Source organism: Suillus plorans (genome assembly GCF_016647745.1).
Source record: "Suillus plorans strain S12 chromosome Unknown HD556scaffold_46, whole genome shotgun sequence".
Taxonomy (NCBI): Eukaryota; Fungi; Basidiomycota; class Agaricomycetes; order Boletales; family Suillaceae; genus Suillus; species Suillus plorans.
The window spans coordinates 36,413-61,189 of NW_024537430.1; the positions used below are offsets into that span (position 1 = coordinate 36,413).

General features: G+C 48.2%; 12 protein-coding genes across 12 annotated transcripts; 7 read left to right on the forward strand and 5 right to left on the reverse strand.

The window, feature by feature from the left end:
* Window positions 1–2,014: 2,014 nt before the first annotated feature.
* Window positions 2,015–2,431, reverse strand: HD556DRAFT_1216226 (uncharacterized protein; the record flags this gene model as incomplete). The annotated part of the gene is made up of 1 exon (XM_041296690.1): window positions 2,015–2,431. A coding segment is annotated over one exon (417 nt), but the record flags the coding sequence as incomplete, so codon positions are not given.
* Window positions 2,432–3,085: 654 nt separating this feature from the next.
* On the forward strand, window positions 3,086–6,284 carry HD556DRAFT_667399 (Dynamin central region-domain-containing protein). The gene is made up of 12 exons (XM_041311253.1): window positions 3,086–3,504; window positions 3,561–3,678; window positions 3,727–4,159; window positions 4,212–4,431; window positions 4,496–4,828; window positions 4,886–5,035; window positions 5,089–5,198; window positions 5,258–5,312; window positions 5,365–5,574; window positions 5,629–5,695; window positions 5,753–5,984; window positions 6,041–6,284. The coding sequence occupies exons 1-12, from the start codon at window positions 3,355–3,357 to the stop codon at window positions 6,057–6,059; spliced, it is 2,097 nt and encodes a 698-aa protein (XP_041157801.1). The 5' UTR covers window positions 3,086–3,354; the 3' UTR covers window positions 6,060–6,284.
* A 165-nt stretch (window positions 6,285–6,449) lies between these two features.
* Window positions 6,450–7,034, reverse strand: HD556DRAFT_1241371 (nuclear transport factor 2; the record flags this gene model as incomplete). Its single annotated transcript, XM_041298195.1, has 5 exons — window positions 6,450–6,483; window positions 6,533–6,603; window positions 6,656–6,760; window positions 6,817–6,888; window positions 6,948–7,034. 5 exons carry the CDS (start codon window positions 7,032–7,034, stop codon window positions 6,450–6,452), a joined length of 369 nt encoding a protein of 122 aa, XP_041157802.1.
* A 67-nt stretch (window positions 7,035–7,101) lies between these two features.
* HD556DRAFT_1387722 (uncharacterized protein) lies at window positions 7,102–8,790 on the forward strand. The gene is made up of 6 exons (XM_041303461.1): window positions 7,102–7,549; window positions 7,602–7,682; window positions 7,741–7,882; window positions 7,935–8,045; window positions 8,100–8,432; window positions 8,487–8,790. Exons 1-6 carry the CDS (start codon window positions 7,167–7,169, stop codon window positions 8,631–8,633), a joined length of 1,197 nt encoding a protein of 398 aa, XP_041157803.1. The 5' UTR covers window positions 7,102–7,166; the 3' UTR covers window positions 8,634–8,790.
* A 142-nt stretch (window positions 8,791–8,932) lies between these two features.
* HD556DRAFT_1487120 (uncharacterized protein) lies at window positions 8,933–10,642 on the forward strand (the record flags this gene model as incomplete). Its single annotated transcript, XM_041308739.1, has 7 exons — window positions 8,933–9,100; window positions 9,150–9,271; window positions 9,335–9,594; window positions 9,646–9,823; window positions 9,877–10,017; window positions 10,070–10,208; window positions 10,259–10,642. The coding sequence occupies 7 exons, from the start codon at window positions 8,933–8,935 to the stop codon at window positions 10,406–10,408; spliced, it is 1,158 nt and encodes a 385-aa protein (XP_041157804.1). The 3' UTR covers window positions 10,409–10,642.
* Window positions 10,643–11,925, forward strand: HD556DRAFT_667287 (uncharacterized protein). The gene is made up of 4 exons (XM_041311252.1): window positions 10,643–10,902; window positions 10,957–11,001; window positions 11,060–11,269; window positions 11,351–11,925. Exons 1-4 carry the CDS (start codon window positions 10,876–10,878, stop codon window positions 11,723–11,725), a joined length of 657 nt encoding a protein of 218 aa, XP_041157805.1. The 5' UTR covers window positions 10,643–10,875; the 3' UTR covers window positions 11,726–11,925.
* A 25-nt stretch (window positions 11,926–11,950) lies between these two features.
* Window positions 11,951–13,375, forward strand: HD556DRAFT_666591 (uncharacterized protein). Its single transcript, XM_041311251.1, has 3 exons — window positions 11,951–12,169; window positions 12,221–12,253; window positions 12,307–13,375. Exons 1-3 carry the CDS (start codon window positions 12,128–12,130, stop codon window positions 12,916–12,918), a joined length of 687 nt encoding a protein of 228 aa, XP_041157806.1. The 5' UTR covers window positions 11,951–12,127; the 3' UTR covers window positions 12,919–13,375.
* A 975-nt stretch (window positions 13,376–14,350) lies between these two features.
* HD556DRAFT_1387739 (FAM96B protein) lies at window positions 14,351–15,317 on the reverse strand. Its single transcript, XM_041303462.1, has 6 exons — window positions 15,139–15,317; window positions 14,932–15,081; window positions 14,787–14,882; window positions 14,619–14,734; window positions 14,498–14,561; window positions 14,351–14,418 (listed from the first exon to the last, which is right to left on the reverse strand). Exons 1-4 carry the CDS (start codon window positions 15,302–15,304, stop codon window positions 14,622–14,624), a joined length of 525 nt encoding a protein of 174 aa, XP_041157807.1. The 5' UTR covers window positions 15,305–15,317; the 3' UTR covers window positions 14,351–14,418; window positions 14,498–14,561; window positions 14,619–14,621.
* A 1,062-nt stretch (window positions 15,318–16,379) lies between these two features.
* On the forward strand, window positions 16,380–16,610 carry HD556DRAFT_1212786 (uncharacterized protein; the record flags this gene model as incomplete). The annotated part of the gene is made up of 1 exon (XM_041296598.1): window positions 16,380–16,610. A coding segment is annotated over one exon (231 nt), but the record flags the coding sequence as incomplete, so codon positions are not given.
* A 68-nt stretch (window positions 16,611–16,678) lies between these two features.
* HD556DRAFT_1241435 (DUF298-domain-containing protein) lies at window positions 16,679–17,461 on the forward strand (the record flags this gene model as incomplete). Its single annotated transcript, XM_041298200.1, has 6 exons — window positions 16,679–16,911; window positions 16,963–16,987; window positions 17,041–17,115; window positions 17,165–17,209; window positions 17,256–17,312; window positions 17,369–17,461. Coding segments are annotated over 6 exons (528 nt in total), but the record flags the coding sequence as incomplete, so codon positions are not given.
* A 68-nt stretch (window positions 17,462–17,529) lies between these two features.
* Window positions 17,530–18,075, reverse strand: HD556DRAFT_1445662 (uncharacterized protein; the record flags this gene model as incomplete). The annotated part of the gene is made up of 1 exon (XM_041306973.1): window positions 17,530–18,075. One exon carries the CDS (start codon window positions 18,073–18,075, stop codon window positions 17,530–17,532), a length of 546 nt encoding a protein of 181 aa, XP_041157810.1.
* A 222-nt stretch (window positions 18,076–18,297) lies between these two features.
* HD556DRAFT_1241443 (uncharacterized protein) lies at window positions 18,298–23,033 on the reverse strand (the record flags this gene model as incomplete). Its single annotated transcript, XM_041298202.1, has 10 exons — window positions 18,298–19,868; window positions 19,988–20,036; window positions 20,076–20,314; window positions 20,470–21,834; window positions 21,889–21,938; window positions 21,988–22,322; window positions 22,385–22,535; window positions 22,598–22,710; window positions 22,763–22,843; window positions 22,902–23,033. The coding sequence occupies 10 exons, from the start codon at window positions 23,031–23,033 to the stop codon at window positions 18,298–18,300; spliced, it is 4,086 nt and encodes a 1,361-aa protein (XP_041157811.1).
* Between the last annotated feature and the right edge of the window lie 1,744 nt (window positions 23,034–24,777).

Sequence of the window (24,777 nt, forward strand, 5' to 3'; positions counted from 1 at the left end):
GAAACATTCCCGACATTGCTGAAACTCCTCATTGTTGAGTTCAGCAGGTGTAAGGTCAGTTGCGCCCATCTCTATGTCTGGCATTGAGTCAATGTCATTGTCTTGCCGTTATCTAGGCGCATATCTTGTGTATCCAGGATTTCCCAGTACATCCCACGGTAGCATCACATGATGCGAATGATGAATTTGAAAACTATGATTTGGTGCCCGAACAGAGTCTTACTTCTAGACTTCCTGGACTTCTCACTTCTTGCACCATATGAATTCTACCACATGTCAATCCTCCGGTCCTATTAGCCAAGTGTTACTGTTTGTACTTTACATCATCATATCCAGGCCAACACCTCAGTATTGTTTCCTAACAACTACTGAGGTGTGTATGCCTGTATCTCATATCTCGACCTGCACTCACTGATGTATGCTTATCTCTTCACTAGGTACTTTTATAAAAGTATTGTTTCCTAACAACTACTGAGCTCTTCGCTAGTGTACACATGCCTCCAGAGGCAACAAAATGCTACCACCATGCACCTTCCTGCTATAAATTTGTGTCTCGCTCTCACCAGGATAAACACTATGCCTCTGTGGACCCCAATGAAGCACTATGCTCTGATTTTGGTAGCTCAGACTCAGAGAATGAAGATGATTCCCAGCTTATTTCATCCCCACATTATTCCACAATCATCCAGGATGCAGGAGCATGCTTGCATTCTCAAAGGTATTCTACAGGTGACCTCAGATGTTTGAGGGTTTTAAACAGACAGATACTGTACTTTCACTGTATTATGACCTAAGAGATTCTTGGATACATGTAATACTACCTATCCAAAAAGATCCGACTGAAATCCGTACATACATTGGTGAGATAGTCAGCGAGCACAAAGGTTTGGCGACGACATGGCCTAATTAGGACGGCCGCCGGTGGTAATTACTAATAATAGCCACAGGGCAATGCAGATATAGCCGAGGCCCCATAGGTACCTGCCCTGATAACATACCCAGCACCTTATACTGCTCCAAAGGTCGACCTTTATTGAATAATCATTCATTTGGGTGCCTACAGCAAAATACCAGTCGAATTAGACCCGCCATCAGGCCCAGCTGTCACGTCTAATTAGCCTGGTTACGTGGGAGCCACAGATGTGATAAAGGCTTGCCAAGTCAACAAACCACCTATTGCCGCGGGGCGGTTCTTCATACTCGTCTGATTCACTGTCGCTGCGATGTACCACAGCATTTTGCATGTGCTGACATAAAAGGAGCGTGAGTTGGGTGAAAAATCGTACAAGCGCCTCCCCGCACCTGATCCAGTCCAGTAAAAGTATAGAATAGTCTGTCGCAATCCTCGCAGAAGGGGTGGTCAGCTCTGTCGCGACAGTGGGCAAACAATGCCTGAGTGGAATGAAATAAACGGTCGCATTGATCACACTGTATCATGATAGTGGAAGTCAAGACGAAGGTCGCCACAAGGTTGTCGAAGTATTTATTCGAATTTCCAAGTATGAACTTAACATGACCATGAGGCTGCAACGAAGAAGCTTGAAAGGGGCAATTAATGTTTGGGGGCACGAATGTTTGCCAATTGTTCAGGGCGGCCCTGATTCTGCGAATCCTTGTGCCCAAGAGGCGTGCAAAACTAGAGTTCAGCACACTGACCTGTCAGAACTTGGGTACCCCCTACGCCTACCGTGACAGTGTAACCGATCACGCAATTTATCCATATTAGGTAGTCGTTTGAAAAAACGAATCGACTGAACAATCGCAGAGCAAAATGTACAAGTTGCAGCAATACAATGAATGAAGTACGTAGACGACTGGCATAAGTCCGCCATCAAGTAATAACTCAAGCACCGAGTGCAGAAAGAGCCGCTGGAATAGTTGTTCGAGCCTTCTTTGAAGGACAAGATGGACCTGCCTGGGGTGCGGCAGAGCGTTTTGAACCGCAGGAAATCAACAGAGGTATGTTCTCCTTCCCAATCTCGACCGGGGGAGTATAGGAAGGCTGCCAACACGTCTTCGGGATGCGTGAAGCGGTCTGCTCCAAGTCCGTGAGTCTCATCTCCTTCCAAACATTCGCAGGCAGCGCTAAACCAGCATCTCTCTGTCCCGGTACCACATATTCCTCGTGCTCCTGTAAAATGTGCTCATGCATATTGTAGCGCCAAACAGCACTGACTGGGACAATAGGTGTCTTTCTTGTTGTCTTGCCGGGTGCTGGAGGGAGAACAGGGTGACAGAGTTCACACTTCAATGGTAGGTTGCGGCACGGTTGATTCTTCAAACCGACATCGGCGGACGTGTATCGGAATTGGTGCTGGTACGCGCACTTGGTGTCCCAAGTCGTTGCGGCTTTCGCAGGCACAGTGATAGTGATAGCACACTCTGGTCGTCCGGAACGCCCACAAAAGCCGCATGGAAGTGTGTTGCCAACCTTGTAGATAGTCATAAGTGTAAACTAAAAATGCAATTTAACAAAACGTACCGGTTCTTTCAAAGCAACCTCTTCTGGCGTGTTACTCAATGCACGCAGGATGTGCTGACGAGACGCGTCGAATCGATATTGACGCGGACGTGTCATATTGATATTAATTAGTCACGTGTTCTCAAAAATCACATCCAAGATCTGACATTTAGCAGGTATCATGTTTACATGCTCATGTTTCATTAAAATAACTATCTATATCTATTCTACAGTAGTAAAAACACCCCCTTTATGGTACTCGCCAAACGATTTCACGATGATTTGAGGCCGCTGGCGAGGAACTCAAAACGTGTCACTCATAACTTAGAGTGGCTGTATATTAAGGTTCATTAGCTTATGTAAAGGCGAGCTCTGTGTTCGGGATTCTCCTTTTGCACGCCTCTTGCTTGTGCCAGATATGTATGTCCCTAAGTTATCATGATGATTCTGTCGTCGTGAAACATCTGACAATGGGACACGCGTATCAAGCAAGGTCGTGACATGCTAGACAAAATTCGGCTCAGCAGCCTCAGCTAGCCAGCCATCTAGTTGCTACTGGCTTGCAGGCGGCCGTATGGAACAGAGTGCTGCGCAGGTATCATCATGGTAAGAAAAGAAGGCGAGAAACAATAATCGAGTAGGAGACCTGTGACCATTAGCTTTCAAGAACAATGTTTACCTGGAACACTGGCAGCAGAATTCAATGACCACAAAACAAACTTGTAAGTGGTCAGGAAGACGAGATTCACGAGAAGAAGGAAATTTGTTCTGGTTTGGAGTTGTGGCTGTGTTTTCAAGCTCAAGGCTACTGCGTGTTTCGCAGCTCAAGTCACGGTCTAGCCTCGTTCATTTCTGTAATTCTTTGCCCTTGTCCATCATCTAGTCTGCCCATTATGTCGACAGGTCTCGGTTCAGAAATTGTATCTGTCATCAACAAACTGCAAGATGTATTCTCCGCCGTCGGTTCCTCAGCATCCCAAATAGACCTACCACAGATTTGCGTGCTTGGAAGTCAAAGTAGTGGTAAGAGTAGTGTGCTTGAGGTTCGTACCGCGACATTCGATGTGTATGAAGTGCACTCCTTACATTAATGCATTAGAACATCGTTGGAAGGGATTTTCTTCCTCGTGGTACTGGTATCGTGACACGGCGACCACTAGTCCTTCAACTCATTAATCGTCCCGCAACTGCGCCTCAAGCGAATGGGACACCAAATCGTAGGCTTCCTTTCTTGGCTCTATTTACCTAGCTGACTTGTGTTACAGCACAACTAAATGGCAGTGATAAGCAGGCGAACGAATCAGAGTGGGGTGAATTCCTGCACCTTCCTGGCGAAAAGTTCTATGACTTCAACAAAATTCGTGCCGAAATCGTTCGAGATACAGAAGCTAAGACTGGTCGTAATGCAGGCATCTCACCACAACCCATCAACCTACGCATATTCTCTCCCAACGTCCTTACTCTTACTCTCGTCGACTTGCCCGGTCTAACCAAAGTCCCTGTCGGGGACCAACCAAAAGACATTGAAAAGCAAATCAAGGACATGCTGGTCAAGTATATCTCGCGGCCAGCATGTATCGTCTTGGCTGTCACCGCTGCCAATACAGACTTGGCGAACTCCGATGGTTTGAAGCTAGCTCGGGAGGTTGACCCAGAAGGAACGAGAACGATCGGTGTTTTGACCAAGGTCGACCTTATGTAGGTCCATACTTTTATAGCAGTGTATTTGTTGAAACTAACGCGCCAAAAGGGACCAAGGAACGGACGTTGTGGACATCCTTGCAGGGCGCGTCATTCCGTTACGTTTGGGATACGTGCCAGTGGTAAACCGAGGGCAACGCGACATCGACACATCCAAGACAATTGGCGCTGCATTAGACGCGGAGCGCAGCTTCTTTGAGTTGCACCCTTCATATAAAGGGAAAGCCCAGTATTGTGGGACTCCTTTCCTTGCCCGTAAGCTCAACATGGTGTGTACCTCGATTGCTCTCCACGCACTGCAGATTTATCACTAACATCTTCCTCCCATCTTAGATTCTCATGCAACACATCCGTGCCACTTTGCCCGACATCAAAGCCCGTATAAGCCAGCAGCTTCAGAAATATAGTGCCGAGCTGGCAACCCTGGGCGGTCCCTTGGGTGATGCATCCTCCGGCAACATAGTCCTTTCGGTCATTACGGAGTTCACAAATGAATTCCGAACGGTCATCGACGGTAACACCAACGACCTCTCGCTGAATGAATTAAGTGGTGGTGCACGAATCAGCTTCGTCTTCCACGAGTTGTTCAATACTGGTGTGAAGAGTATCGACCCCTTTGATCAGGTCAAAGATGGGGATATCCGAACTATCTTGTACAATTCTTCGGTGGGTTTGTTACCCGCGTAACCGGAAACTGTTGAACTAAACTTTTCCACAATGCAGGGTCAAACACCATCACTCTTTGTTGGCACGCAAGCCTTTGAAATCATTGTCAAGCAACAGATCAAACGACTGGAAGAGCCGAGTGTTAAATGCTGTCAGCTTGTATATGACGAACTTATTCGCATTCTCGGACAACTGCTACAGAAAATCGTACGTATTCACGCGACTGATGAACGTAATAAAGCGCTAACGGCACCATACAGCAAGCCTTCAGACGTTTCCCTGCGCTCCGGGAGCGCTTCAATTCCGTTGTAATTAATTTTTTCAAGACTGCGATGAATCCCACTACGAAGCTTGTAACCGACATGGTTTCGTGCGTCCATAACGGCAGATTTCATCTTTTTTCTACATTCTTATGCACTTGGTGACTAGGATGCAAGCATGTTATGTCAACACGACTCACCCCGACTTCCTTAACGGACACAGGGCAAGTACACATGACTTTGATGATCTTTCATGAGCTCATGCATCCTCCACAGGCTATGTCAATAGTGCAAGATAGACTGAACGCCAACAAGCCTCCGACACCAGTTCCAGACGCCAAGTCAGGAAAGCTTCCCCCGGGTCAAATCAACAACAACCGTGACTTGGATGTTGATATCAAGAAGGAGGAGCCGAGTTTCTTTGGCTCATTCTTCTCGTCTGCCAAGAAGGGGCAACCTAAAAAGGCTGGTCCCATCATGGAGGCGGTACGTCTTTCTCATATACCTGAATATATCGCATCTTAATTTCGCATTTCTTAGCCTCCAGCAGTGATTAGACCCCTGTCCGCTCTCAGCGAGAGGGAAACAATGGAGACTGAAGTTATCAGTGTGTCCTCTTTACGCGTTTCTTCAGTCGCACAATTAATTTGACCTCCCTATTCAGAGCTACTGATCCATTCATATTTCAACATTGTCAAACGTGAAATGATCGACATGGTTCCAAAGGCTATTGTGCTAACGCTTGTCAACCACTCGAAAGAGAACTTGCAACGCGAGCTTCTCCAAGAGTTGTATAAACCTGAAGTGCTCGATGACTTGATGAAGGAGAGTGACTTCGTCGTCAATCGCAGGAAAGAGGTTGTTAGTATGGTTACGGCATTGAACAAGGCTGAAGAGTATGTGGAATCTTCTTACATTAGACTTGATACTGTACTGATCAATTGCCGTGTAGGATCGTTGCCGGTGTTTAGACACGTGAAATATGGAGGAGGTTTCTTGCAGGTTCTTTGCATGACCTCAGCTGTTGTGCTTATGGACTGACTACTACTATTATGTAATACCCTCTACACGATATGTTCTACCAGGTGCTAGACTTTATACTTCCTATTGTTACGGTTTTTGGCATTTATTGCCAGTGAGCACCAGTTGAACGTTATGTAAAATTGATCGGTTTAGCGTGCTTGTCCTGCTGATCCTCCCCGGAGTTGTTCGATATGACGATCTTTCCAAAACTAACAGTCTGATCTACTTTCGATGGAATAAGCTACGAGGTACAAACGTTAGAAGCTTCCGTCCTCCATTACACTTCCGGGGATCTTCGTCTCATCTACCAGATTTATAATATGCTGTGCTTCAGCACTTCAGCCGAGGTTGAGCCGGAACATGTCATTCAGCCTGCAAATGATTTCTAAGCGAGGCCTCAGCACCAGGTTGATGAACATACACGTAGAATGATTCGCCCTCCTTTGCCAGCACAAATACCTGGGAGAATTGCAACTCTTGGTCTCCGTCCACCTATATCGTGTTCAGTGGCCAGATCACGCGATTGATCAACAAAAAGACGAACCCTTAGTAGCCCTGTCACGCTAATCAAGAGAGTACTCATATCGAGGGATGACGGTTGCGCGTCAAATGTGCTGATCTTGTGGGCAACCTTTTCAAAAGGCAGTTCCTGAACCATACGAAAAAAACGGTGAGCGATATGTGTTACAATACAATGAGACTTACGTTCAGATGTTGTACGATGTTAGCTCCACCCTGGAACTGTTTGCCCTCCCATGTCATCATGGAGTGCGGCCGCTAGAAGTTGTTAAAAAGTGTTTGAATACCAAAAAGTTGCAAATACACGAAGTGCTTACATACAAAGGGGCCAGGTTCAGCCGGCCTAGTGCAAATTGTGAGTAGTAGAACTCGGTGAAATTCTTTGCTATAGCAGTAATATCCATGGTGTTCGAGAGCTAGGACACAAACGATTGCAGAGATGGTGGTAGTAGGGCAAAGTAAGCAACTTGCCAAGTATAAGTTGCAATCGATAACCCAAATTGGGTTATCAACGTTTCGGCTGCAACACTCACGAGATGACGGCTGTTTTCCAGGCTGCGCTTCCGCCAAGCAGTCCGCCAATGACAGAAATATCTCGTCCAACCATGCGCAGGAAGAGCTCGGCGCAGAACTTGTTGTCGTCGTTTAAGACTACGAACGGCGCTGGCAATGCAGCAACGGTGGGCAGCATATCATCGGCTACCAGCGTCGCTTATACAGTTTCAACACCGACTGCGATTTCTACATCCGGCAGGGAATGGGATGGCCAGTCTGTTCACTCTGATACGCTTTCATCTAGTGCTACGTTGGTCGGCACCGGCACACCGGTCATCGCGCAGGGAACCTCTGTTGAATATCTCCGAGATTTGGTGCAGAAACGGATTATCACATTAACTTACATGCGAAATGTTCATGAAGGGTGTGTTCGGTCTGCCCTTGTATTTCTTCCTAGAGCTCATGGATACCCACAGGAGAAGTCATTGGTTCCATACAATCATGATGTCCAGGACCGAACTCGACAAAGCATTCAATAACTTAGTTATGCGCAAACGGTGCGGCGAGCCCCGGATCCATTACTTATAGCGACTTTGCTGAGGTATCATCAAACAGGACATATCGATTTGCTATCCTTGCAATGTCGCTCTCAAATTTGTTAGATATACCTCAAGTTCAAGACTTTCTTCGCGGGCTAATGAATACCATGAACGAATATGACCAGGCAAGGGAGGAGCCCGACCGTCAGCCAAAGATCGTAAGCTTTTATCTGATAACCATGGGTCGTTCACCACTTACTGTGGGTCCAGCGGTTGTTCCGGTCTAAAGTAGCAAAACGGCAAGCTGGTGGCGGCTTCGCTGAATATACTGTACCATATGCGGACGGATCGGAAACATCATACCTTGTTTCACCTCATATAGTGCGTTCCCTGCGGATTTGATAGTGTTTCAATCATGAACTGAAACGTTCACAGCCATTTCCTTTAGACTATCACCAGACCCTTCTCTCCCTCCTGGATGTCATTTCGGAAGTATACAATAAAATATCGCGAATACTGGGCCCCTCACCATTTCCAAACTCTGGGCAACACATGATGGGACCTCTCGGGCTTCTCGCGCCACATCCTGGTGTTTCGTATCTATTCTCTGGCGCCGACTCCAATGTGAAGCAAACGGATGACGGTGACTCTAGTCTGTGGGGTATTGCAAACGTACACGGTGGTTACGGTGGTGCCCTTGGAAGCCCACCGCCTAGCTGGACGCCCGGGATGGGAGATATGCTCCTAAAAGTGGACGCGAAATTCAAGGTAATAAATTCAGGATGACATGGAAATACGGATGTTGAAAACAAAACACCACAGAAAATCACGTCAGCATTATTGAAGGAGTTAGACGAAGTCGCTCGAAACGGAATCAAGGATGAGTTAACGTCTCTTGACCCACTCCTTCGGAATGTTGCTTCACCCGACGATGGAAAAGAGATGTACGATTTTGAAGGCATTTTCTGACTCACTGGAATCATTCGCGGATTTAAATTGTACTTCTATATACCCACCCAATTTGCATGTAGAGTAGTGTATCAGACATTCGTATTTCGTAGTTATTGTCGGTGCAGTAAGTACGTGACGTCAAAACGCGAAAAGTCACACAGGTCACATGTGGGATTACGCGACCACAACGCGCTTGTAGTTGTCAAACCTCTTTCTCTTTGGAACATTTGGACGAGTTCTTTAAATTTTAGCATCCTTCTATTCTTGAGATATTTTTTCTGCGACAAAGTTCAAACTCTCTCGTCCAACCGATCTTCATGCCCACGAATAACGTTCAAGCTCTCCTTTCCACAAATATCCCGGATCCGAGTGATTTCCCTATGACAGACTTACGACAACTGGATGCGAGTCTGCGATGCACAATTTGCGGCGAATTGTACGATGCACCCATAACGCTTGCCTGTGGGCACTGCTTCTGCTCACTCGTGGGTGTTTCACCCCTTTCTCATACTGCCATCTGAATGTTACTGGTAGTGTATTCGAGAACACATTGTCAAAGAATCGGAGTGCCCAAGCTGTAGGAAGTCGACGAGTGAAAGTCAATTTAGGACAAATCCAGTTCTTGAGGCAGCAGTGAGCGCATGGAAAACTGCACGGTGAGTCTTGCACCCTCTCTTGCACAGATGCAGTTTGAACAAGTACAGGTCAACTATCCTTAGGCTCTCTCGTGAAGAACAAGACCGCACCAGAAGGAGGCAAAAAGAGCGAACACCCCGTCGGTCCCAAACCCCGTTGATCAACGGTAAGAAGCGCCAGCGAAGTACCAGTTCAGTGTCTTCCGATTCGGATGTCGTCATGGTTCCGGGTCCTTCTAATTCAAGCCAGTTTCCCTCATCCCCGGTGCCAAGTAAGTCCAAGCGCTCGAGAAGGCAAGACATGGAGCCTTCATCGGATCCCCAAGAGGAAGAGATGGTGCAAGGTTTGGGCATCCTATTATATTATAGCACAGCAATGCTTAATTCGTACACAGGGGGTCAGATGGTAAACTGTCCCGTCTGCAACGTGTCTATTGTCATGGGGGATATCAATACTCATTTAGACTCGGGATGCCAGAAAAAATCATTTAATACACCCGGTGCTGCGATATCAGGCGCCAAAGATGAATGGACAAAGTTATTTTTAAAAAAGGGAAAGAACAGAGACAACGGGTAAGCGTCAGTTTATTTCTGATCATAACGAACTGACAGGAACGTGGAGGCAGGATTGATGCGAACAGTGCAACGGAGCGCATACCCAAGGCGTCGTACGATCTATTGAAGGACAAACAAGTCAAAGATTTGTTGCACGCTCACAGTTTACCCATCCTCGGTGACAGGAAAACGTGGATTGCTCGACATCAGCGGTGTGTTGATTCTTGGTTCCAAATTAACTCTGCAGTTCTCAACGGATCCTAGCTGGGTCATGATTTTCAATGCCAATTTGGATAAGTCCGTATCTAACAGGAAGAACACGAAAGAATTACGCATCGAATTAAAGAATTGGGAAGATAGCAGAAAGCGAAGACATCTTGTGGATAATACGACAACTCACGTAGTAGGTCTTCCGTTCCTTCCATTGCTGAGAATGCTTATCGCAAGTCGTAGTTGAATAATCAAGGAGAGTTTGTACGGCTAATTGCCGAAGCGCGGAATAGCAAGACTAGAAAAGAATCTAGTCCGACAGTCGTGTGGCAACATTCTCAAGATGATGACGTAGTCGCAGATTCTGAAGAAGAGGATCAACCACTTTCGTAAGCCAACTATCCCTATCTAAAAATCTACTACAGATATGTATTGTACGTTGTGTTTTGTCATGCTGTTCGGCAGCGAGAGCATGATGTGAAGACACCCTTGCGTTCCCGCCGGCTAGTCCAGAAGCTGTGTGGGTCGATTTCCTTTTTTTGACCCTCGGATTTGGGTACACAACCTAGCCCCGTTCAAGTGGTTCACTCAGTTTCGTGGGTGGTGTGTGTAGTTCAAAACAAGGTACCTCCGTGGACCACCCTCATGGAGCAGTTTTCCAACACGTGTCAAGAACACCCGTTTGTATTGTTGCAGAGCCCCGCTAAGCGCCAGTGCCACTGTAGCCTTTGTCCCAGTGGCGATCGGTCAATAGTACTGCACAATCTAAGTGCTTTGTCTAACGGTGAGATGAGCCTGAGTGGCAAAGTACTGTATATAAATCTGATGGACCCGTACGGTACCACGATACTATTCGGAACATGAGCAAGCTGACCCCACAGCTGTCGGTAAGCGATTTCAGCATCAGGTAGGAAATCTGGAACTAACGGAATATTATACAGCTTCTTAGTAATTTAAGCGCTGTGTCGGCATCAACCACAAGAGAGGTAAGTTAGAATGGAACATGCCAGGTGTCGCAATTGCATGACCTGACTTGTGATTCAGGAAGAGAACACTGTGTTTGTCACCGAGCAGTTTCTCCCCCGCAAGCAAGACGCCGTGTTTGGTGATCCATTTGTGTTCCAAACGTCAGCAACCAATCAAGATATCCGAGCGAGGCTGATCTTGCTCTCACCATTCCCATCTGATACTGCTCCGTTGGCCAAATCGGTAGCATATCTTTCTAGTCGATTTGGATCCATCAAGGCCGAAGTTGTAAGTGCCTCCCACCAGGTGGTCACTTGTGTGACCGACCAATGATGAAACGAGTGTATTTAGTAATTTTGGCTTCTTTAGTTTCGTACACACGGCGCAGATAATCACTTCTTTCGCCTCCATATTTTCGCATGCTCAGCCGGTGTGAAAATCACATTACCCCCCACTTTCCGGGGCATCGTCTCTATCAACGACTACGAGGGCCTACGTCGTCGGAGGCAGATTCGTTGTGGTCGTGCCTTCAATGAGGGAATGCGCCGGGGATTTATCAGGCTTGGGTCCTGTGCGCTTGAAAATGACGATGAAATTTTCATTCATGCCGAGGGAAAGATCGAGTTAATGCTGAGAACGGAGTGTGATGTCAATGATAGGGTTTGGACTCGGATGGATCGTGGCATGCGAAAGATTTTGGAACTGCGGGTGGGTTCTGGACTGAGCTTTGGGCGCTGCAGGTAGATGCTATTGGTAGTGCACTAGTGCATGTTTAGCGCTGTGTCCGATATGTCCAACATGAAACATGAACGGTAGATCTAGCGAGTGATGGGCCACGTGTTCCCCGAAGGGCGAGGCACGCGGACTACATTGTCGAACCGAAGTAGGCAGAATTGTTCTCGCCTTCGGGTGGCCAAGCTAAGAATCAAGATTTCAAGCGCGCTTTTTGTTTACGAATACAAGACTACCCAAATAAGGCATAAGGGAAACGATTCCTGGGTTCACGACTCCGTCTCGGTGACGTATAGGTGACCGCCTTCCCAAACCCTTAAATATGCAGAGCCTTGGGAGTCGACACTTACTTCGTATCCTTGTCCCCCCCTCGCATTTGGTTTTTTCGTTCCTTACTGATCTGGCTCGTGCGCCATGTCAATTTATTCGAATTGTTCAATGGGATCCGACTCGGAGGTCAGTTTCATCCTTCTAAATAGTGTAAAATCCAGCTGAGGTCTCCCTTAGAGTTCATTATCACTCGAAAAGACTCGTTTATTGGTACATCGCAATCCTCGCTTTATTCACGTGCAAGTAGCTGATTCATTACACAGAGGGTACAGCCATCTGGTACCCATAAGATTCACTACAACGCTCTAAGCGACTATGATTTTATGCTCAAGACATCAAAGCCCATCGATATCTCTCTGGCGCTACCACACTATCGTGCGCGCAATCAGCCAGTAGATCATCGTTTGGCCATGTTTATCAGTACCGAGACGTCACCGATCAAGCTCAAAGTTGTAAGTGTCACCTCTTCACTTGCTGCACCATGTCTCAACATCTTTTCACAATCACAGTGCCGTGCCATACCTCGTTGCAAATTTTTCCTTGATATCCGAACTACCGCTTCCAACGTGACCGTTTGGTTGCCCTCGGATTTTCGAGGTCACATTCGTTGCTCGGGCACGCCATCTTTCTCAGCTGGTTTTGTCAACCGCATGATTGCAAATGTCCGCGTGAATGAAGCAATGTCAATGGATGACAATTGGGATGGTGACGAAGTATGGGTCGATACCTGCGGCCTGGTGACGTTCAGGATGTGGGATGTTCACACAAACGCTCCAGAAAGCCAGCCCAAAGAAACGTTGAAACGCATTTTTGGTTCGAGTTCTAAGAAATTACCGCAGAGGAATTTTAATTGGGATTTTCTTCTTGAGGATTGAGAGTTGGGTCATGTTGATTATTTCGTCGCTCTTTTCGGTTTCTGACTTCATTCGAATTCTACACACTTCTTACACGCTGACTGTTAATGGATTGGTCTTTAGGTTACCACTCTTTTATATCCCCAATGTAGCATGCTTCCATTCACTCAGGACAAATGTAGCCAAAATTTTATACCTTACCGCAAATACCACTGTATCAATATGTTTCTCTCTTCGAACTGGCAGACTTTTAGTACGCATGCAACATTATAATCGATTCAACTTTTGATGTATAAAGTATTTGGCTATCGGCTTGAGAAATGCGACTATCCATAATGGTTTGCCGCCGGTACTAGAACACGTTCTGGTGGCGGTAAGATAATCACATGGCCTTACGCACAATAACATTGATGCGGTACTTGCCTTGTACTAGTTTTGATTAAAATTAGCCACCCCCTTGAACGTAGTCGAATGTACTTTTGTAGACGCATGGAGTACATGGTTGTGACTAAGAATGGTGGTCGGAAGGCTAGCCCATTAATCCACCTGTTGTCTTTTCAAGGAAAAGCTGATCCAACGCGTTACGTGTTCGCTTGCGAAGGCATATCAGCCTGAAGGCAGCCTGCCACTGGCTGAAATTTGAAGCGTTAATGTGACTCATTAAAGTGCTCGGTTACCTCTGTTGATCATGTCCGTGTTCGAAGTCGAGTTGTCGGAAACCCCTGGCGGCGCTCTCGGGATTCTTGTGATCAAATATCTGAACGGCAGGAGTCCTCGAGCATTACCTAATTCTACTCGCCATCATCCGTTGCAGTGACGGAGATTCTGGTGGGAAGATGTCTGGTGGCCTGGCCAAGGCTTTCGACAGTTTATGCCTGCTCAGACAAAGGCGTCCTGTGACGGGATGAACTCGGTCAGGTTAACCCTGACCGACCTACATCGTAAAGGGTTTCCCGGGTATGTTTTTTTTTTTCGCAAGGCACATTACACCTCTGGAGAAACATCCTCGCCGTGCAGTGACCCGTGGTTGTCGCTTTGGCCGTGTGAAGGTTGACCCGCAAATATGAATCCAGTTCGGCGTCGGCGTGGCATAACTCACCACGTCATAAATGTGGGTAAGCCGCGTCATGAGCAAGCCAATCATCATCCTGTACGGATCTTGTCAGTGGCAGATGAATTTATAGCTGACTGCGATTGGGACCTGGTACTGATTCTTTTGCACCGCTCTTGCTCTAGCGTGTTAAATTTACGCGAAGATAGCGGTGAATAACATATGTCCCTTTCGTTAGCATGGTTGTTTCATGCGCATCCATCTTGGGGGCTGTTTGTCCAGTCCGCAGCATGCCACCATTGCCAACTATTATCGGCATCACTTCAGATCCGGAGGTAGGTGACAACTATAGCTGGCCATGTCGGTCTCCAAAAGCTCTCCGTGTCTTTCGTAGTGCGCAATTCAGTTGTCGTCGTGGGTATTTGTTGCGATAAATTTGTGACGGACCACGATGAAAAGTGCGATGTGGGCTAGCAAGATTAGTCACGGACAATCGCGATTAGTCTCATACAGGAATATAATGTACTAACACGATCACAAATCACTTACAAGGAGCAAGAGAATTGATATTCTGAGAATAGTTGCACTGAAGTAGAACAAAGGCGCTACAATCCTGTAAGATAAAGCTATGGATACATCTTGTCGTGTCATCACTCGAGGGAATTCATACTTGCTACCGGCTGTTAGGTCCTCCAACAGGCTCTAGACACTTTTCTAGTGTCTCCAATAGGGCAGCGTTCTCCAAAGCAGCGGCAACACGCTCCTTATCATTCAACTGTTTATTCACTAAGGCATGTTGTCAAAAGGGTATAGAAGGGACAAAAGATCGGCTGCTAACCTGCAAGTTCACTTTGATGTGATCCTGGTTTCACTCGAATATCCACTTTGAAACGCTGAGGCAAGCTTCGCATCAGTCGCACACGGATGGACAGCCCTGAGCAATTGGTCAAGAGATATTCTTAAAACGTTGTAAAAGCACCCACCAATCAACGTCGACATCCCACAGTGAGGTACGGTGGGAGTAAATTCGACCATGATGTGATTGTCGCCGATTTTGATCTGCTCTGCAGATACTACCCTGAGTTCTTCAAGGGAATTAGGATGCTCAGGATCTGCAATAAAGCGGATCAAGTCTGTAACAATGTGTGTGATTTGAATGAGTTTAGGAGTTAAGAAGGCTTGAAACCCACCAAATATCTCATCCTCGTCAATAGGCTCCACTTCGGACTCGCTGCTGAGCTCGGGCTGGTACTGTTCGTCAATCCATAGTGACTGCCCTGCCTCGAACTTCGATTTCCGGGCAGAGCGTTTGGAAGCATAGACAGTTGGATTGGCGTTAAAGATTTCTCCGTTCATGGTAAGATGATTTATGAAAGATCTTGATATCCCAGCATTCATTCACATTGTCACGTGTCGTCGTGACAAAGTGTGACGCGCCCAGAACGCGCCAATAATTCCCTTTGCCTTTACCCTTTAAACGCTTGCTCTCTTCCGTTGTCTCTCCAATCTGGCTTTCTTACAGAGATATGCCACCTAAAGCAAGTCTTGTTCACTCTCAAACTCATTCGTCCTTGACACAGCCAAATATCAGCGAAAACGTGTGGATGCGGACACTCAAGGGGCTCCTGCAACTCGTTCAACGCGAAGTTCGACGCGGACCGGTAGGCTCCCATAATCCTAATGACCTCAGTCCGACGAATTGAAATCCAATGTGGAGGTAAAGACGCCACGACAAGCATAGCCAGTGCTGGAGCTTCGTGCGTGCTGTCTTCCCACTACGTTTCGTCCCGATGATAATAAAGGCTATGAGCAGGGTTGGAAAAGGCATCTATGCGGAGGATGTAGATGTGCGCCAGTTTGCCCGGGCACTCCTTTACCACTCACTGTTCCGCAGGTGGCTTCACCTCAAAAGAAAACAAGAAACACCGGAACGAAAGCATCATCAAGAGCAACAAAATCAACTAATACCAAAGGTTGCGCAAATACGACGATTGCGTGAGTCTTCCGGCCCTTGCATGCTGTAGTGAACTCATAGAAGGCCTCCTTACGCCCAAATTGTTCGCCACGTTCACGAAAGAAGTAATGATGATGTAAGCCTGCAACAGACATCCTTTTCCCAACTTTATATAACGCCATTCCATCACTTGCAGAAACTCACCTCGATTAGGTTTCCATTGAACGAGTAAGTCTGCCTTTAGTTACACTTCAATCTTCACGGCCACGACGGATCAATCGTATCTCACGACTCAACCTTCACGTCGTTCACGACATTCCTTCATGCGCCTGTCGTCTTTGTTGTGCTGTGTCTCTAACACGCCCGCTCGCAGCGACGAAGTAGATGAGACAAACAAGGTGGCGGTACGTGCAACTGGTAACCATTGTCTATACTCTGCACGCCTCTGACGTCATTGTTACTTCTCTATTTCCTCAGCCCAAGGAATCCCAAGAAGCCCCCACCGAACCGTACACCCCTCAGCGGGCGCAAGTTCTGTTTAACTCATTTGCCGATGAAGACGACAGCGATGTGATTGGACCAGGGGGACTGGAAAAATTATGTACGGAGGCTGACATACCGCTTGATGGTGCACAGCCCCTTATCCTTGCGTGGCAGCTAAAGGGTAGCGAAATGGCCAAGTTCACCAGGGTAGAATGGTCGCATGGAATGGGCTTACTTGAGTGAGTTGTCTTCATCGTTTATTTGTGCTTTGCGATTTCATAAATGAGTCCACCAGAATCTCCTCATTACCAGTTCTAGCTCAAGCCTTGAGAGAGCTTGAAGACCTTCTTATTCGTGATAAGGAGGCGCTTACTCGCTCGGCTTCTGCCTCGAGTCAAGCGAAGAAGCGTGGCGGTGCGAGCACAAAAGAGCCCTACAACCGAACTCGTTACAGAGAGTATGCTTCTGACCGCAAGGCTGCTTTCGCAGATCTCTATCAGTTTTGCTTCACACTTGCGAAGCCACCGTGAGTTCTTAGCTATCTCCGAAAGGCAATCCTTTCGATAATCCATATTAGACAAGCACGAAACATCGACTTAGAGGTCAGGAGCCTTACGTCCGCGGCGAAGCATGTATCTTATCATTACCAATATAGACAGCTATGGCGTTGTGGTCAGTACTCCTTGCTCCACGATATCCAATCGTCAACGATTTGATCACCTTCTTGCCTGTACGTCGCCATCACCCCTGCCTTGGATATCGCTAATCTTGATATGCAGGTGAAAGGCACATATAAAGGTGCAAACAAAGACATTTGGAATATGGTCAGTCCTTTCATCGTCAGGCATATGACGTACTGATACAAGATAGGTCCACGAGTTCTGTCGCGTTGTGGACCCTTCCTTGTCTAATTACGAGGCTGACGGGGTACGTTACATCAGATTCATACTACGTGGTAACCATGCGTATACTAAATCCCGTAGGCTTGGCCATCATTACTCGATGATTTCGTTGCATGGATGAAGAGCAAAACAGATGATGGCGCGGAGGCTGTTCCGGCTAAGGATGAATGGTAATCGCTGTCATACATTGTCAATCGTATAATGTCTACTCGATTGTTGGTACGATTGTCAACGAGTATCATTTAGTCATTCGTGACAGTAGTCAATACGTCTTTTGCATTTGTTGGGTCCTGCCAGTCCTCAATACGTCTTTGGACCCGTATCTTCTGTCCCGACTTCTCATGTTTGCCTCGCATCTCTGCTATTTCTTTCTCAGCTGCCGCAATGCGGCGGAATGACGCGGCTAGTGCTTGCACTGATACGCGGGGTGCATCTCTCACGTCAGTAGCGAGATGAAGCCTGTTCTGACTCCGAAGGTCTGCTTCAGCACGCTTCCGACGGAGATCAAAGCGCGAGGGGAGCTTTCCTGTGCGATGTGATGTTGACGGGGGCAGAACAGCAGCCGGTTGGTTGATGGTGTCAGGAAGAGAAGGTAAGCCCAGTGACGTCCGCACGTCTTTCCAGCGTCCCTGGATCAAGGTATGAGGACTGCGCGCACGAGGGTGTTGATCCCGAAGGGTTGGTTTCGAGAATAGCTGGCGTACCAGCACAGCAGCGAACAGGATAACAATGATGATGATAGCAAGCCGAGAGAGTTGCTTTTGGCGTTGTGTGCTGTGGCCAGCCATGGTGTCAGTTGGTGGGTTGCCAATAAGCTGAAGTGGTGATTAATTACCTCGACACGATAACCTCGAGATGCATGGTCAGCCGCACAATACCAATATCATATTCTAGACGCGTTCGATGCACGTGACAGATATCACTCTGACACCTTTTTACGTGCAAGCCAAATGCTCATCGTATATTCAGTACGACCAGTCAAACTACCGCATGATTTCCTGCTAGTCTACTCAGTAGTCAACTTCCACGGGCTTCACAGCTTGCATTTTCTCCATCGCCTCTCGGAACTCAGTCTCCGCGAATATGGCAGCTTCCTTGGCTACTTGCAGCTTCTTCTCCAACTCGTCCACTGTCATCGGCCTCATCTTGCCACTTTGCTCTATCATACCAATATTGTCGAAGCGGCGGAGGGTATTGCCAACCCGAGGCATGAATATGTGACGATCCCAGCCACTGTCATTGAATGCAAGGACGGCACGTACCGCAGCTGTGTTGATGTCACGATGAAGTTCCTCGAGCTTGGATAGCTGCACTTCCATCCAGCGAGCTCGACGCTCAAGGGCGAGCGTCAACGCGGCAACTTCGTCTTCTTTGCCAGCTGCATCATCGCCGCCGTCGTCTAAGAAATCATCACCCTTGAGCATGTCACGAAGCACACCATCAAATGAAGAGCTGTCGTCCCACGTCGTCCGAGGAAGCAGGCGGAGGAGGTCGGAGATGGTCTGTGTCAGTGTCTCCAACAGTTGTTGGAATGAAGACACGGCATTATCGATGGAACCCGAAGGCATGTTGGTAGCAAATGATCCTCCACCTACAGAAAGGGCAGACAATGCGTGCACTAGAGGACCATATTCAAGAGGCATCTTGGCAGCGGGATTGATCTTTGCTATGTCAAAGAAGGGATGGTTGGGAAGATCCATGCTCGGATTCCTCACGTCAATGTCGTCGAGCAAATCAGCAAGTGAGGCAGGTTCCACAGGAGAGGACGTGTCCACAGACTGTGCCCTCGAGTTGTTCGAGCTAGAGACGACTGTATTCGTGGTCTTGGAAGGTGGAAAATTCGCAGACTCTGAAACCGAAACCGATGGTGCAGCCGACGCATTTCCAAGAGCAATCTCATCCTCCTTCAGGACCTTGATTGGACGAGCGACGGGTTTGTTCTTCTTCGGCATCTTGGACAGTATGGGTGCTTGTTCCACGGGTTCAGATGCCTTAGATGGAGCGGGGGACTGCTTGGCAGTCGGAGTAGCAGGCACCTGGCCAGAGGAGCCTGCAGACTTCGTGGCTTTGATCGCTAATGCAGACTTGGCGGCTTTTTGAGCCTTGACCTGGGCTGCCCTTGCTTTTTCAGCTTGAGTCTTCTCAGCCAGGGCCTGCCTCTCCTTCTCTTTTATGAGAGCTCTCTCCGTCTCCTCCTCAGCCACTTTCTCTTGTGCCTGCCTCTCCTTCTCTACCCTCTCTACTTCCGCCCTCTCCCGTACTAACTTCTCTCGCTCTTCTTTCTCCTTCGCCAGCTTCTCCTTCTCCACAGCCTTCTCTTGCGCAATCCGGGCCTTCTCAGTGGCCTTTGCAGCTGCTTTCTCCTGGGCTGCTTTCTGGCGCTCGAGCGCACGCTCCGCCGCCGCCGCCTTTTTTGCCGCCTTGCGCTCTGCTTTGGCCTGTTCCTTACTACCTTCGGCGGGAGATGATGTCTCGGCAGGCTGTGCATCAGGCGTAGGAAGTACATCGGCGTTCAGGGCGGGAAAATCAGCAGACGACAGTATTGGGACTGGCGAAGGTGAGGACGAAACTGAAGGAGTGACTAAAAGCGAAGTTGGCGAACGAACAGATGGTTGAAAGAAAAAGAGGAGGGAAACAACCGTTAGTCAGCATGCATCTAACCAAGGCTAAAACCATCGGGGGAGGGGAAAAGGAGGGGACAGAAGGGGAGAATCGAAATAATGTTGGCCGAATGCGAAGGTCCCGGAGGCTCTCATGGCCTGTGGTAGAATTTGCGCACTGCAAGCACGGCTCTCGGTACTCTGACCTGGGACTCCCTCCCCTGAACAAAAGAAAGGGACTCACTATTTGGGTATGCTAGGCCCGGCGGGGGGCCGTGTGTGGCTGTAGTAGCTGGTGCTGTGGTCGCAATTACTGGTGTACCAGCATACGACAGACTTGCGGAGGATAATACGGGCGAAGCGAAACGGGCTGACATGATTGCGGGGTCACTGAAAGGCGCAAACTGGTACTGAGGTTGATCTGAAACTGAAAACAAAAATGCAAAAAACATAGACAGCATTGTCATACAAGAATCATACACGTGAACGACAATGAATCAAAAGAGCAAAGTGAAGTGAAATGAAGAAAGACAAAATCGTCAATGCGCAGTCTAGCGGCTTACACAAACAGAAGTCTCCTACCAGCTGTAGCGTTATGCATTTGCATCGAGCCGGCACGCTCCCTGCTCGACTGGATCAGCTCACGGAGCTGGGCTTCACTCACGCTCACACTCGTGTCGAATGGCTGAAAGCGTGTCGGTTGTGTCTGTGGCTGCGCGTGCTGCTGCGGGGGCGACTGCACTGTCTGCGCTTGCTGCACAAGTGGAGAACTGGTGGCATATCCTGCGTACTCTCCATGTCCTCCATGACTCCAATGCGACGATGTCATGGCAGGAGTTTCCGAAGCCGTGAAAAACGAGTGATGGCTATCACTCGCACTCAATGGCGATGTCACGTGAACGGGCGAGCTCGCAGCTGTTGAGCCTTGCCTCCCCCGTGCGAATCCAAATCTTGAAACTTTCCGTTCTTCATCGGGGTACGACGGCGAACTGCGCGCACCACCACTAGTCGAGGATCCTTCTGTTTCTCCGAAGGGGTTAAATGGCCCAAGATAGCTCTCGCGCATCGTAAGGGGGTCATAAATGGAGCGGGCGGGGTTATGAGGGTACATGGTTGGCACTTGATGCGTGTGAGAGTGTGCTTGTGGCTTGAGCGCAGGGAATGCGTCCATAAAGCCACCAGCGAAAGGTACGCGAGCCTCCGCTTCAAGCGCACTTAATACTGCCTCTCCCTCCGCATTTACATTTACATCTGCAAGCTTTGGGTCCAGATTGAAACTGAACCCACCCTCGCTCCCCGAGAGCATACGCAGCGTGCGATCAAAATCGGGAAAGACGCTTACTTGTGTGCTCGAAAGCACCGCCTCGCGACGCGCTTTGACGTCATCAAGTAGCGCTTGTGCAGCGGTGGACATTTGATAGCTTCCCCCAGACATTTGTAGTGCTTGAAGACCTGACGCAGGAACGGACTCCGCCTTAGCTGTACGAGTCGGAGGCGGGAGACCAGGTGGGGCATCTGGTAAACCTGGTGGCAGAGAAATAGGTACAGCCGGTATACTGTCCACACTCTCCGTGGAGCGTGGGCGCGGCGGACTTTGTGGTACATCCTGACTACCGGAGCCTACATCATCCGAGTCGACTGCCATTGACGGTGAGGGCGAAGTCGGCGGAAGCGGTGCCGGTTCTTTGGCCCGGAGAGTCTTGACCTCAGGTGGCGTCGGGGGACGCGGGGAGACAGCGGGCGTCGGGGGCCGAGACGAAGACGCGATGGAGGGTGCTTTCGTACTCCCTCCACCGCCTGAACCAACCTTGCGATCATGCTGTGGGCGTGGTGTACGCGCCTGCCGCTGACCACCACGCCGGGGACGCTGAGCAACTGTAGCAGTGGGCATCGTGCTGCTGGGCGTCGGAGTGGCAGGTTTAGCCCATGCTGCAGTGCGCGGGAGGCCTGGAAGAGGTAATGTGTGGGTAAGACAGGAATAATTGCATGATCACGACATACCATCCCCAGTTTTGGTCCCCCTGCTTTCTGTGTCCTTGATAGTATGCTTCCTGGAAATGGTTAAGACGTCATAAAAACGTTTTGAGAATCCACACGTACAGCGTTGTCAGATCCTCCTTGGTAAAACAGTCTTTCTCATCTCCCCATTCATGCAGATTCATACAGGTGTGATCAGTACATGATACGCCACGGAGGAACGCCATGCAGTACTTGGTCGTCCCATAGCTGGCACGCATGACCTCTCGGCCTCCTCCTGGGCTTGGGGCACCGTCAACGGTTGAGATGCAACGTGCGGCATCCTCGCGCCGATGATACGTAATGTAGAGTCCTACAATAGGCGCACCACCCCCTGATGATGTACGCTTGACAAGTAGAATCTTAGAGATTTTGCCATATTGCCCAAAATAGTCATTCGAGCGAAGGGTGGGGATAAGCTACGTCGAAGAAGAGGATTATTGGATGAGCCAAGAATTAATTAGACAAAAGTGTAACATACCTCCTCCTTCGCAAATCGAGGACCAATACCGACGACATATACAACGTTGCGCTGTACGACGCGGACATTGGCGAGATGGCGCCTACCAAGGGCGTCAAGTTCTTTGCGCTCGCGTTCACGTTGCTTCTTCTGCTGGGTCAGGCGTTTATGGCTATAACACGCCAGGAAGGCCTATATTGAATTTGTGAAGTAAATTGCGAGGGCGGGACGCACTCTTCTTTCGCAATAGGTTTGAACTGAACAGTTTCGTCGGTGTACTCACGGCGACAAGCGGGACAGCGGCCGTTGAGATTCTGCTTGATATGATGCCAACAGAATCTACAAATCTACATGCGGCTGAGAACATTTACCTAATAATTGATGAACGAGAGAATATACCTGGTACCCGCAGACGCACGGCTTAAAATTAAGGTCTGAAATATCCATCTCTTCAAGACAAAGCGGACAATCTGCATCATCCTGGGATCGATGGATGAATAACGTTTTATGTGATCATTAACAAAAAAAGTAGACTTACGGCGTCATCGTCACTCCAATACGCGTCCTGCACACCGGCGAGGACATGGGACTTGGACTGGTGGGCGGAGAAGCCAGCGTGAACGACGGGGGCGGGAAGAGACGGGTGATGGTGCAACCTGGTTGTAGACATCTTGAATATGTGCAATTTAACGTGCTCGTTGGGTTAGACGACGACGAAGGTGATGACAAAGGGTTGAAATGGATGAATGAGTTGCGTTTGGGGCGTTGAGCAAACGCGACCATTACAATGAGGCTGCAGACCTTTCCCACGCTCCATCTATTGTTAGTTGTTTGTGTTGTGGCGTCCCGAAGTTCAGAAGGAACCACACTAGGTTGCTTACTAGTAGCGCACTTGCAGAGACTGACGCCACTGACGCATCTACAGGTGCGATTCAGCCTCGAGTACACGATGGCCTTGACATTGGTATTTGCATAGCGTGTTCCTCTTCCTATATCCAATTTATGATAGGTATTATCGCGGCTCCGACTTTTGTTTCTTCAACCATCTAACAAGTGCTCATTTCGTCATATCTAGGCTTTCATATATGACCATGTTTCTTACTTGTAGAGGGCGAATACATCAATGCGTGTGTGCTCATAAAGCATTATTCAGGTCGCTCAGGTCCTTTAGCGCATCTGGTCAAATGTAGAAAATTGTATTGGCCTATCAAAGCTGAGCGCTGAACCTGCTGGTTTACCATTCTGCCACGCATACTGACACCATACAAACAAATTGCGACTTTCTTGAGAAGAGAAGATTATATTATGCTTGCACGTCTATGTCCATGCGAGGAATACTTGGTTTTCAATCAATCTGTTTTCACTGCTTATGGGTAATCCAATCCAACAGGATCTAACCTCCGCATTGCCTTTCATGCTGAGGAGCTCCAAGGGTTCGATTTGGTCCGAACTCGTGCTTAAAACACTGTTTGAATTGGGCAAGGCAGCTCTTGGACAGGTCGGCCCCTTCTACTTCTGCTGGATTTTCTTCAAGATCATGGTGAATCTACGCTCAGACACCACAGGGCCCATCAACAGTTTGAAACTCGACAACCATGTCAATTATTTCGACATTCAGGAGTCTTAATACAAACGTCATCGTCTATGCCTCTGGTCGTATGCGATTTCGTGTGGTTTCATATCGAAACTCACGTCTAGGTTTGTATATTGATTACTCTGCTGCAGACCTGCGCACTTCCAGTGAATTTGCTGGAGGTACGATATGCATGGAAGAAATGATTAAAGAGACAATTGGATTAGTGAAGAACTGTTATGGCCGATCGCAACCAAAACCGTGGGTGTTTTTACACAGTATCATTCCGAATTTGAAATAGGCTTGTTTCATCAAGGAGATACCATGATCTAGCAAATACAGGTTGTCGAGAGAGAGACAAGATATTTACCGTCATACGAGCAATTTGCTCCACGGTTGCCGATTCATACATCGGAAAGGTTGTAAATGTGATACTCACGCATTCAACAAGCGTCAGGTTGTTCTTCAATCACTGGTGGTCGGCGTTGAAAGCTACGATTGGCAGGACAGTCCAATTTTCACGATTGGAAATGGACACAACTACTGACTCGTCTCGCATCTGTTAATTGTAGACACTCGAGTTGAGGTGCATTCCCTGTTTATATTTCGAAGTGGTAATGGACGGATGACTCTTGGCGATGGATGGGACTGACATATTCTAGGGCTCCTGAGTCGTCGAAAATGCAAAAATTCCGTCTGTGAGCTGGTTGATCATAGTCAAACGGACAAGGTACTAATCCCCAGTTTTCTCCAGCTCAGAGCTGGAATCTCAGCCGCTGGATACGATGTCTACACAACAACGCCATGGAGTGAAAACAAGGACCCGGTGAGCGGCCGTACT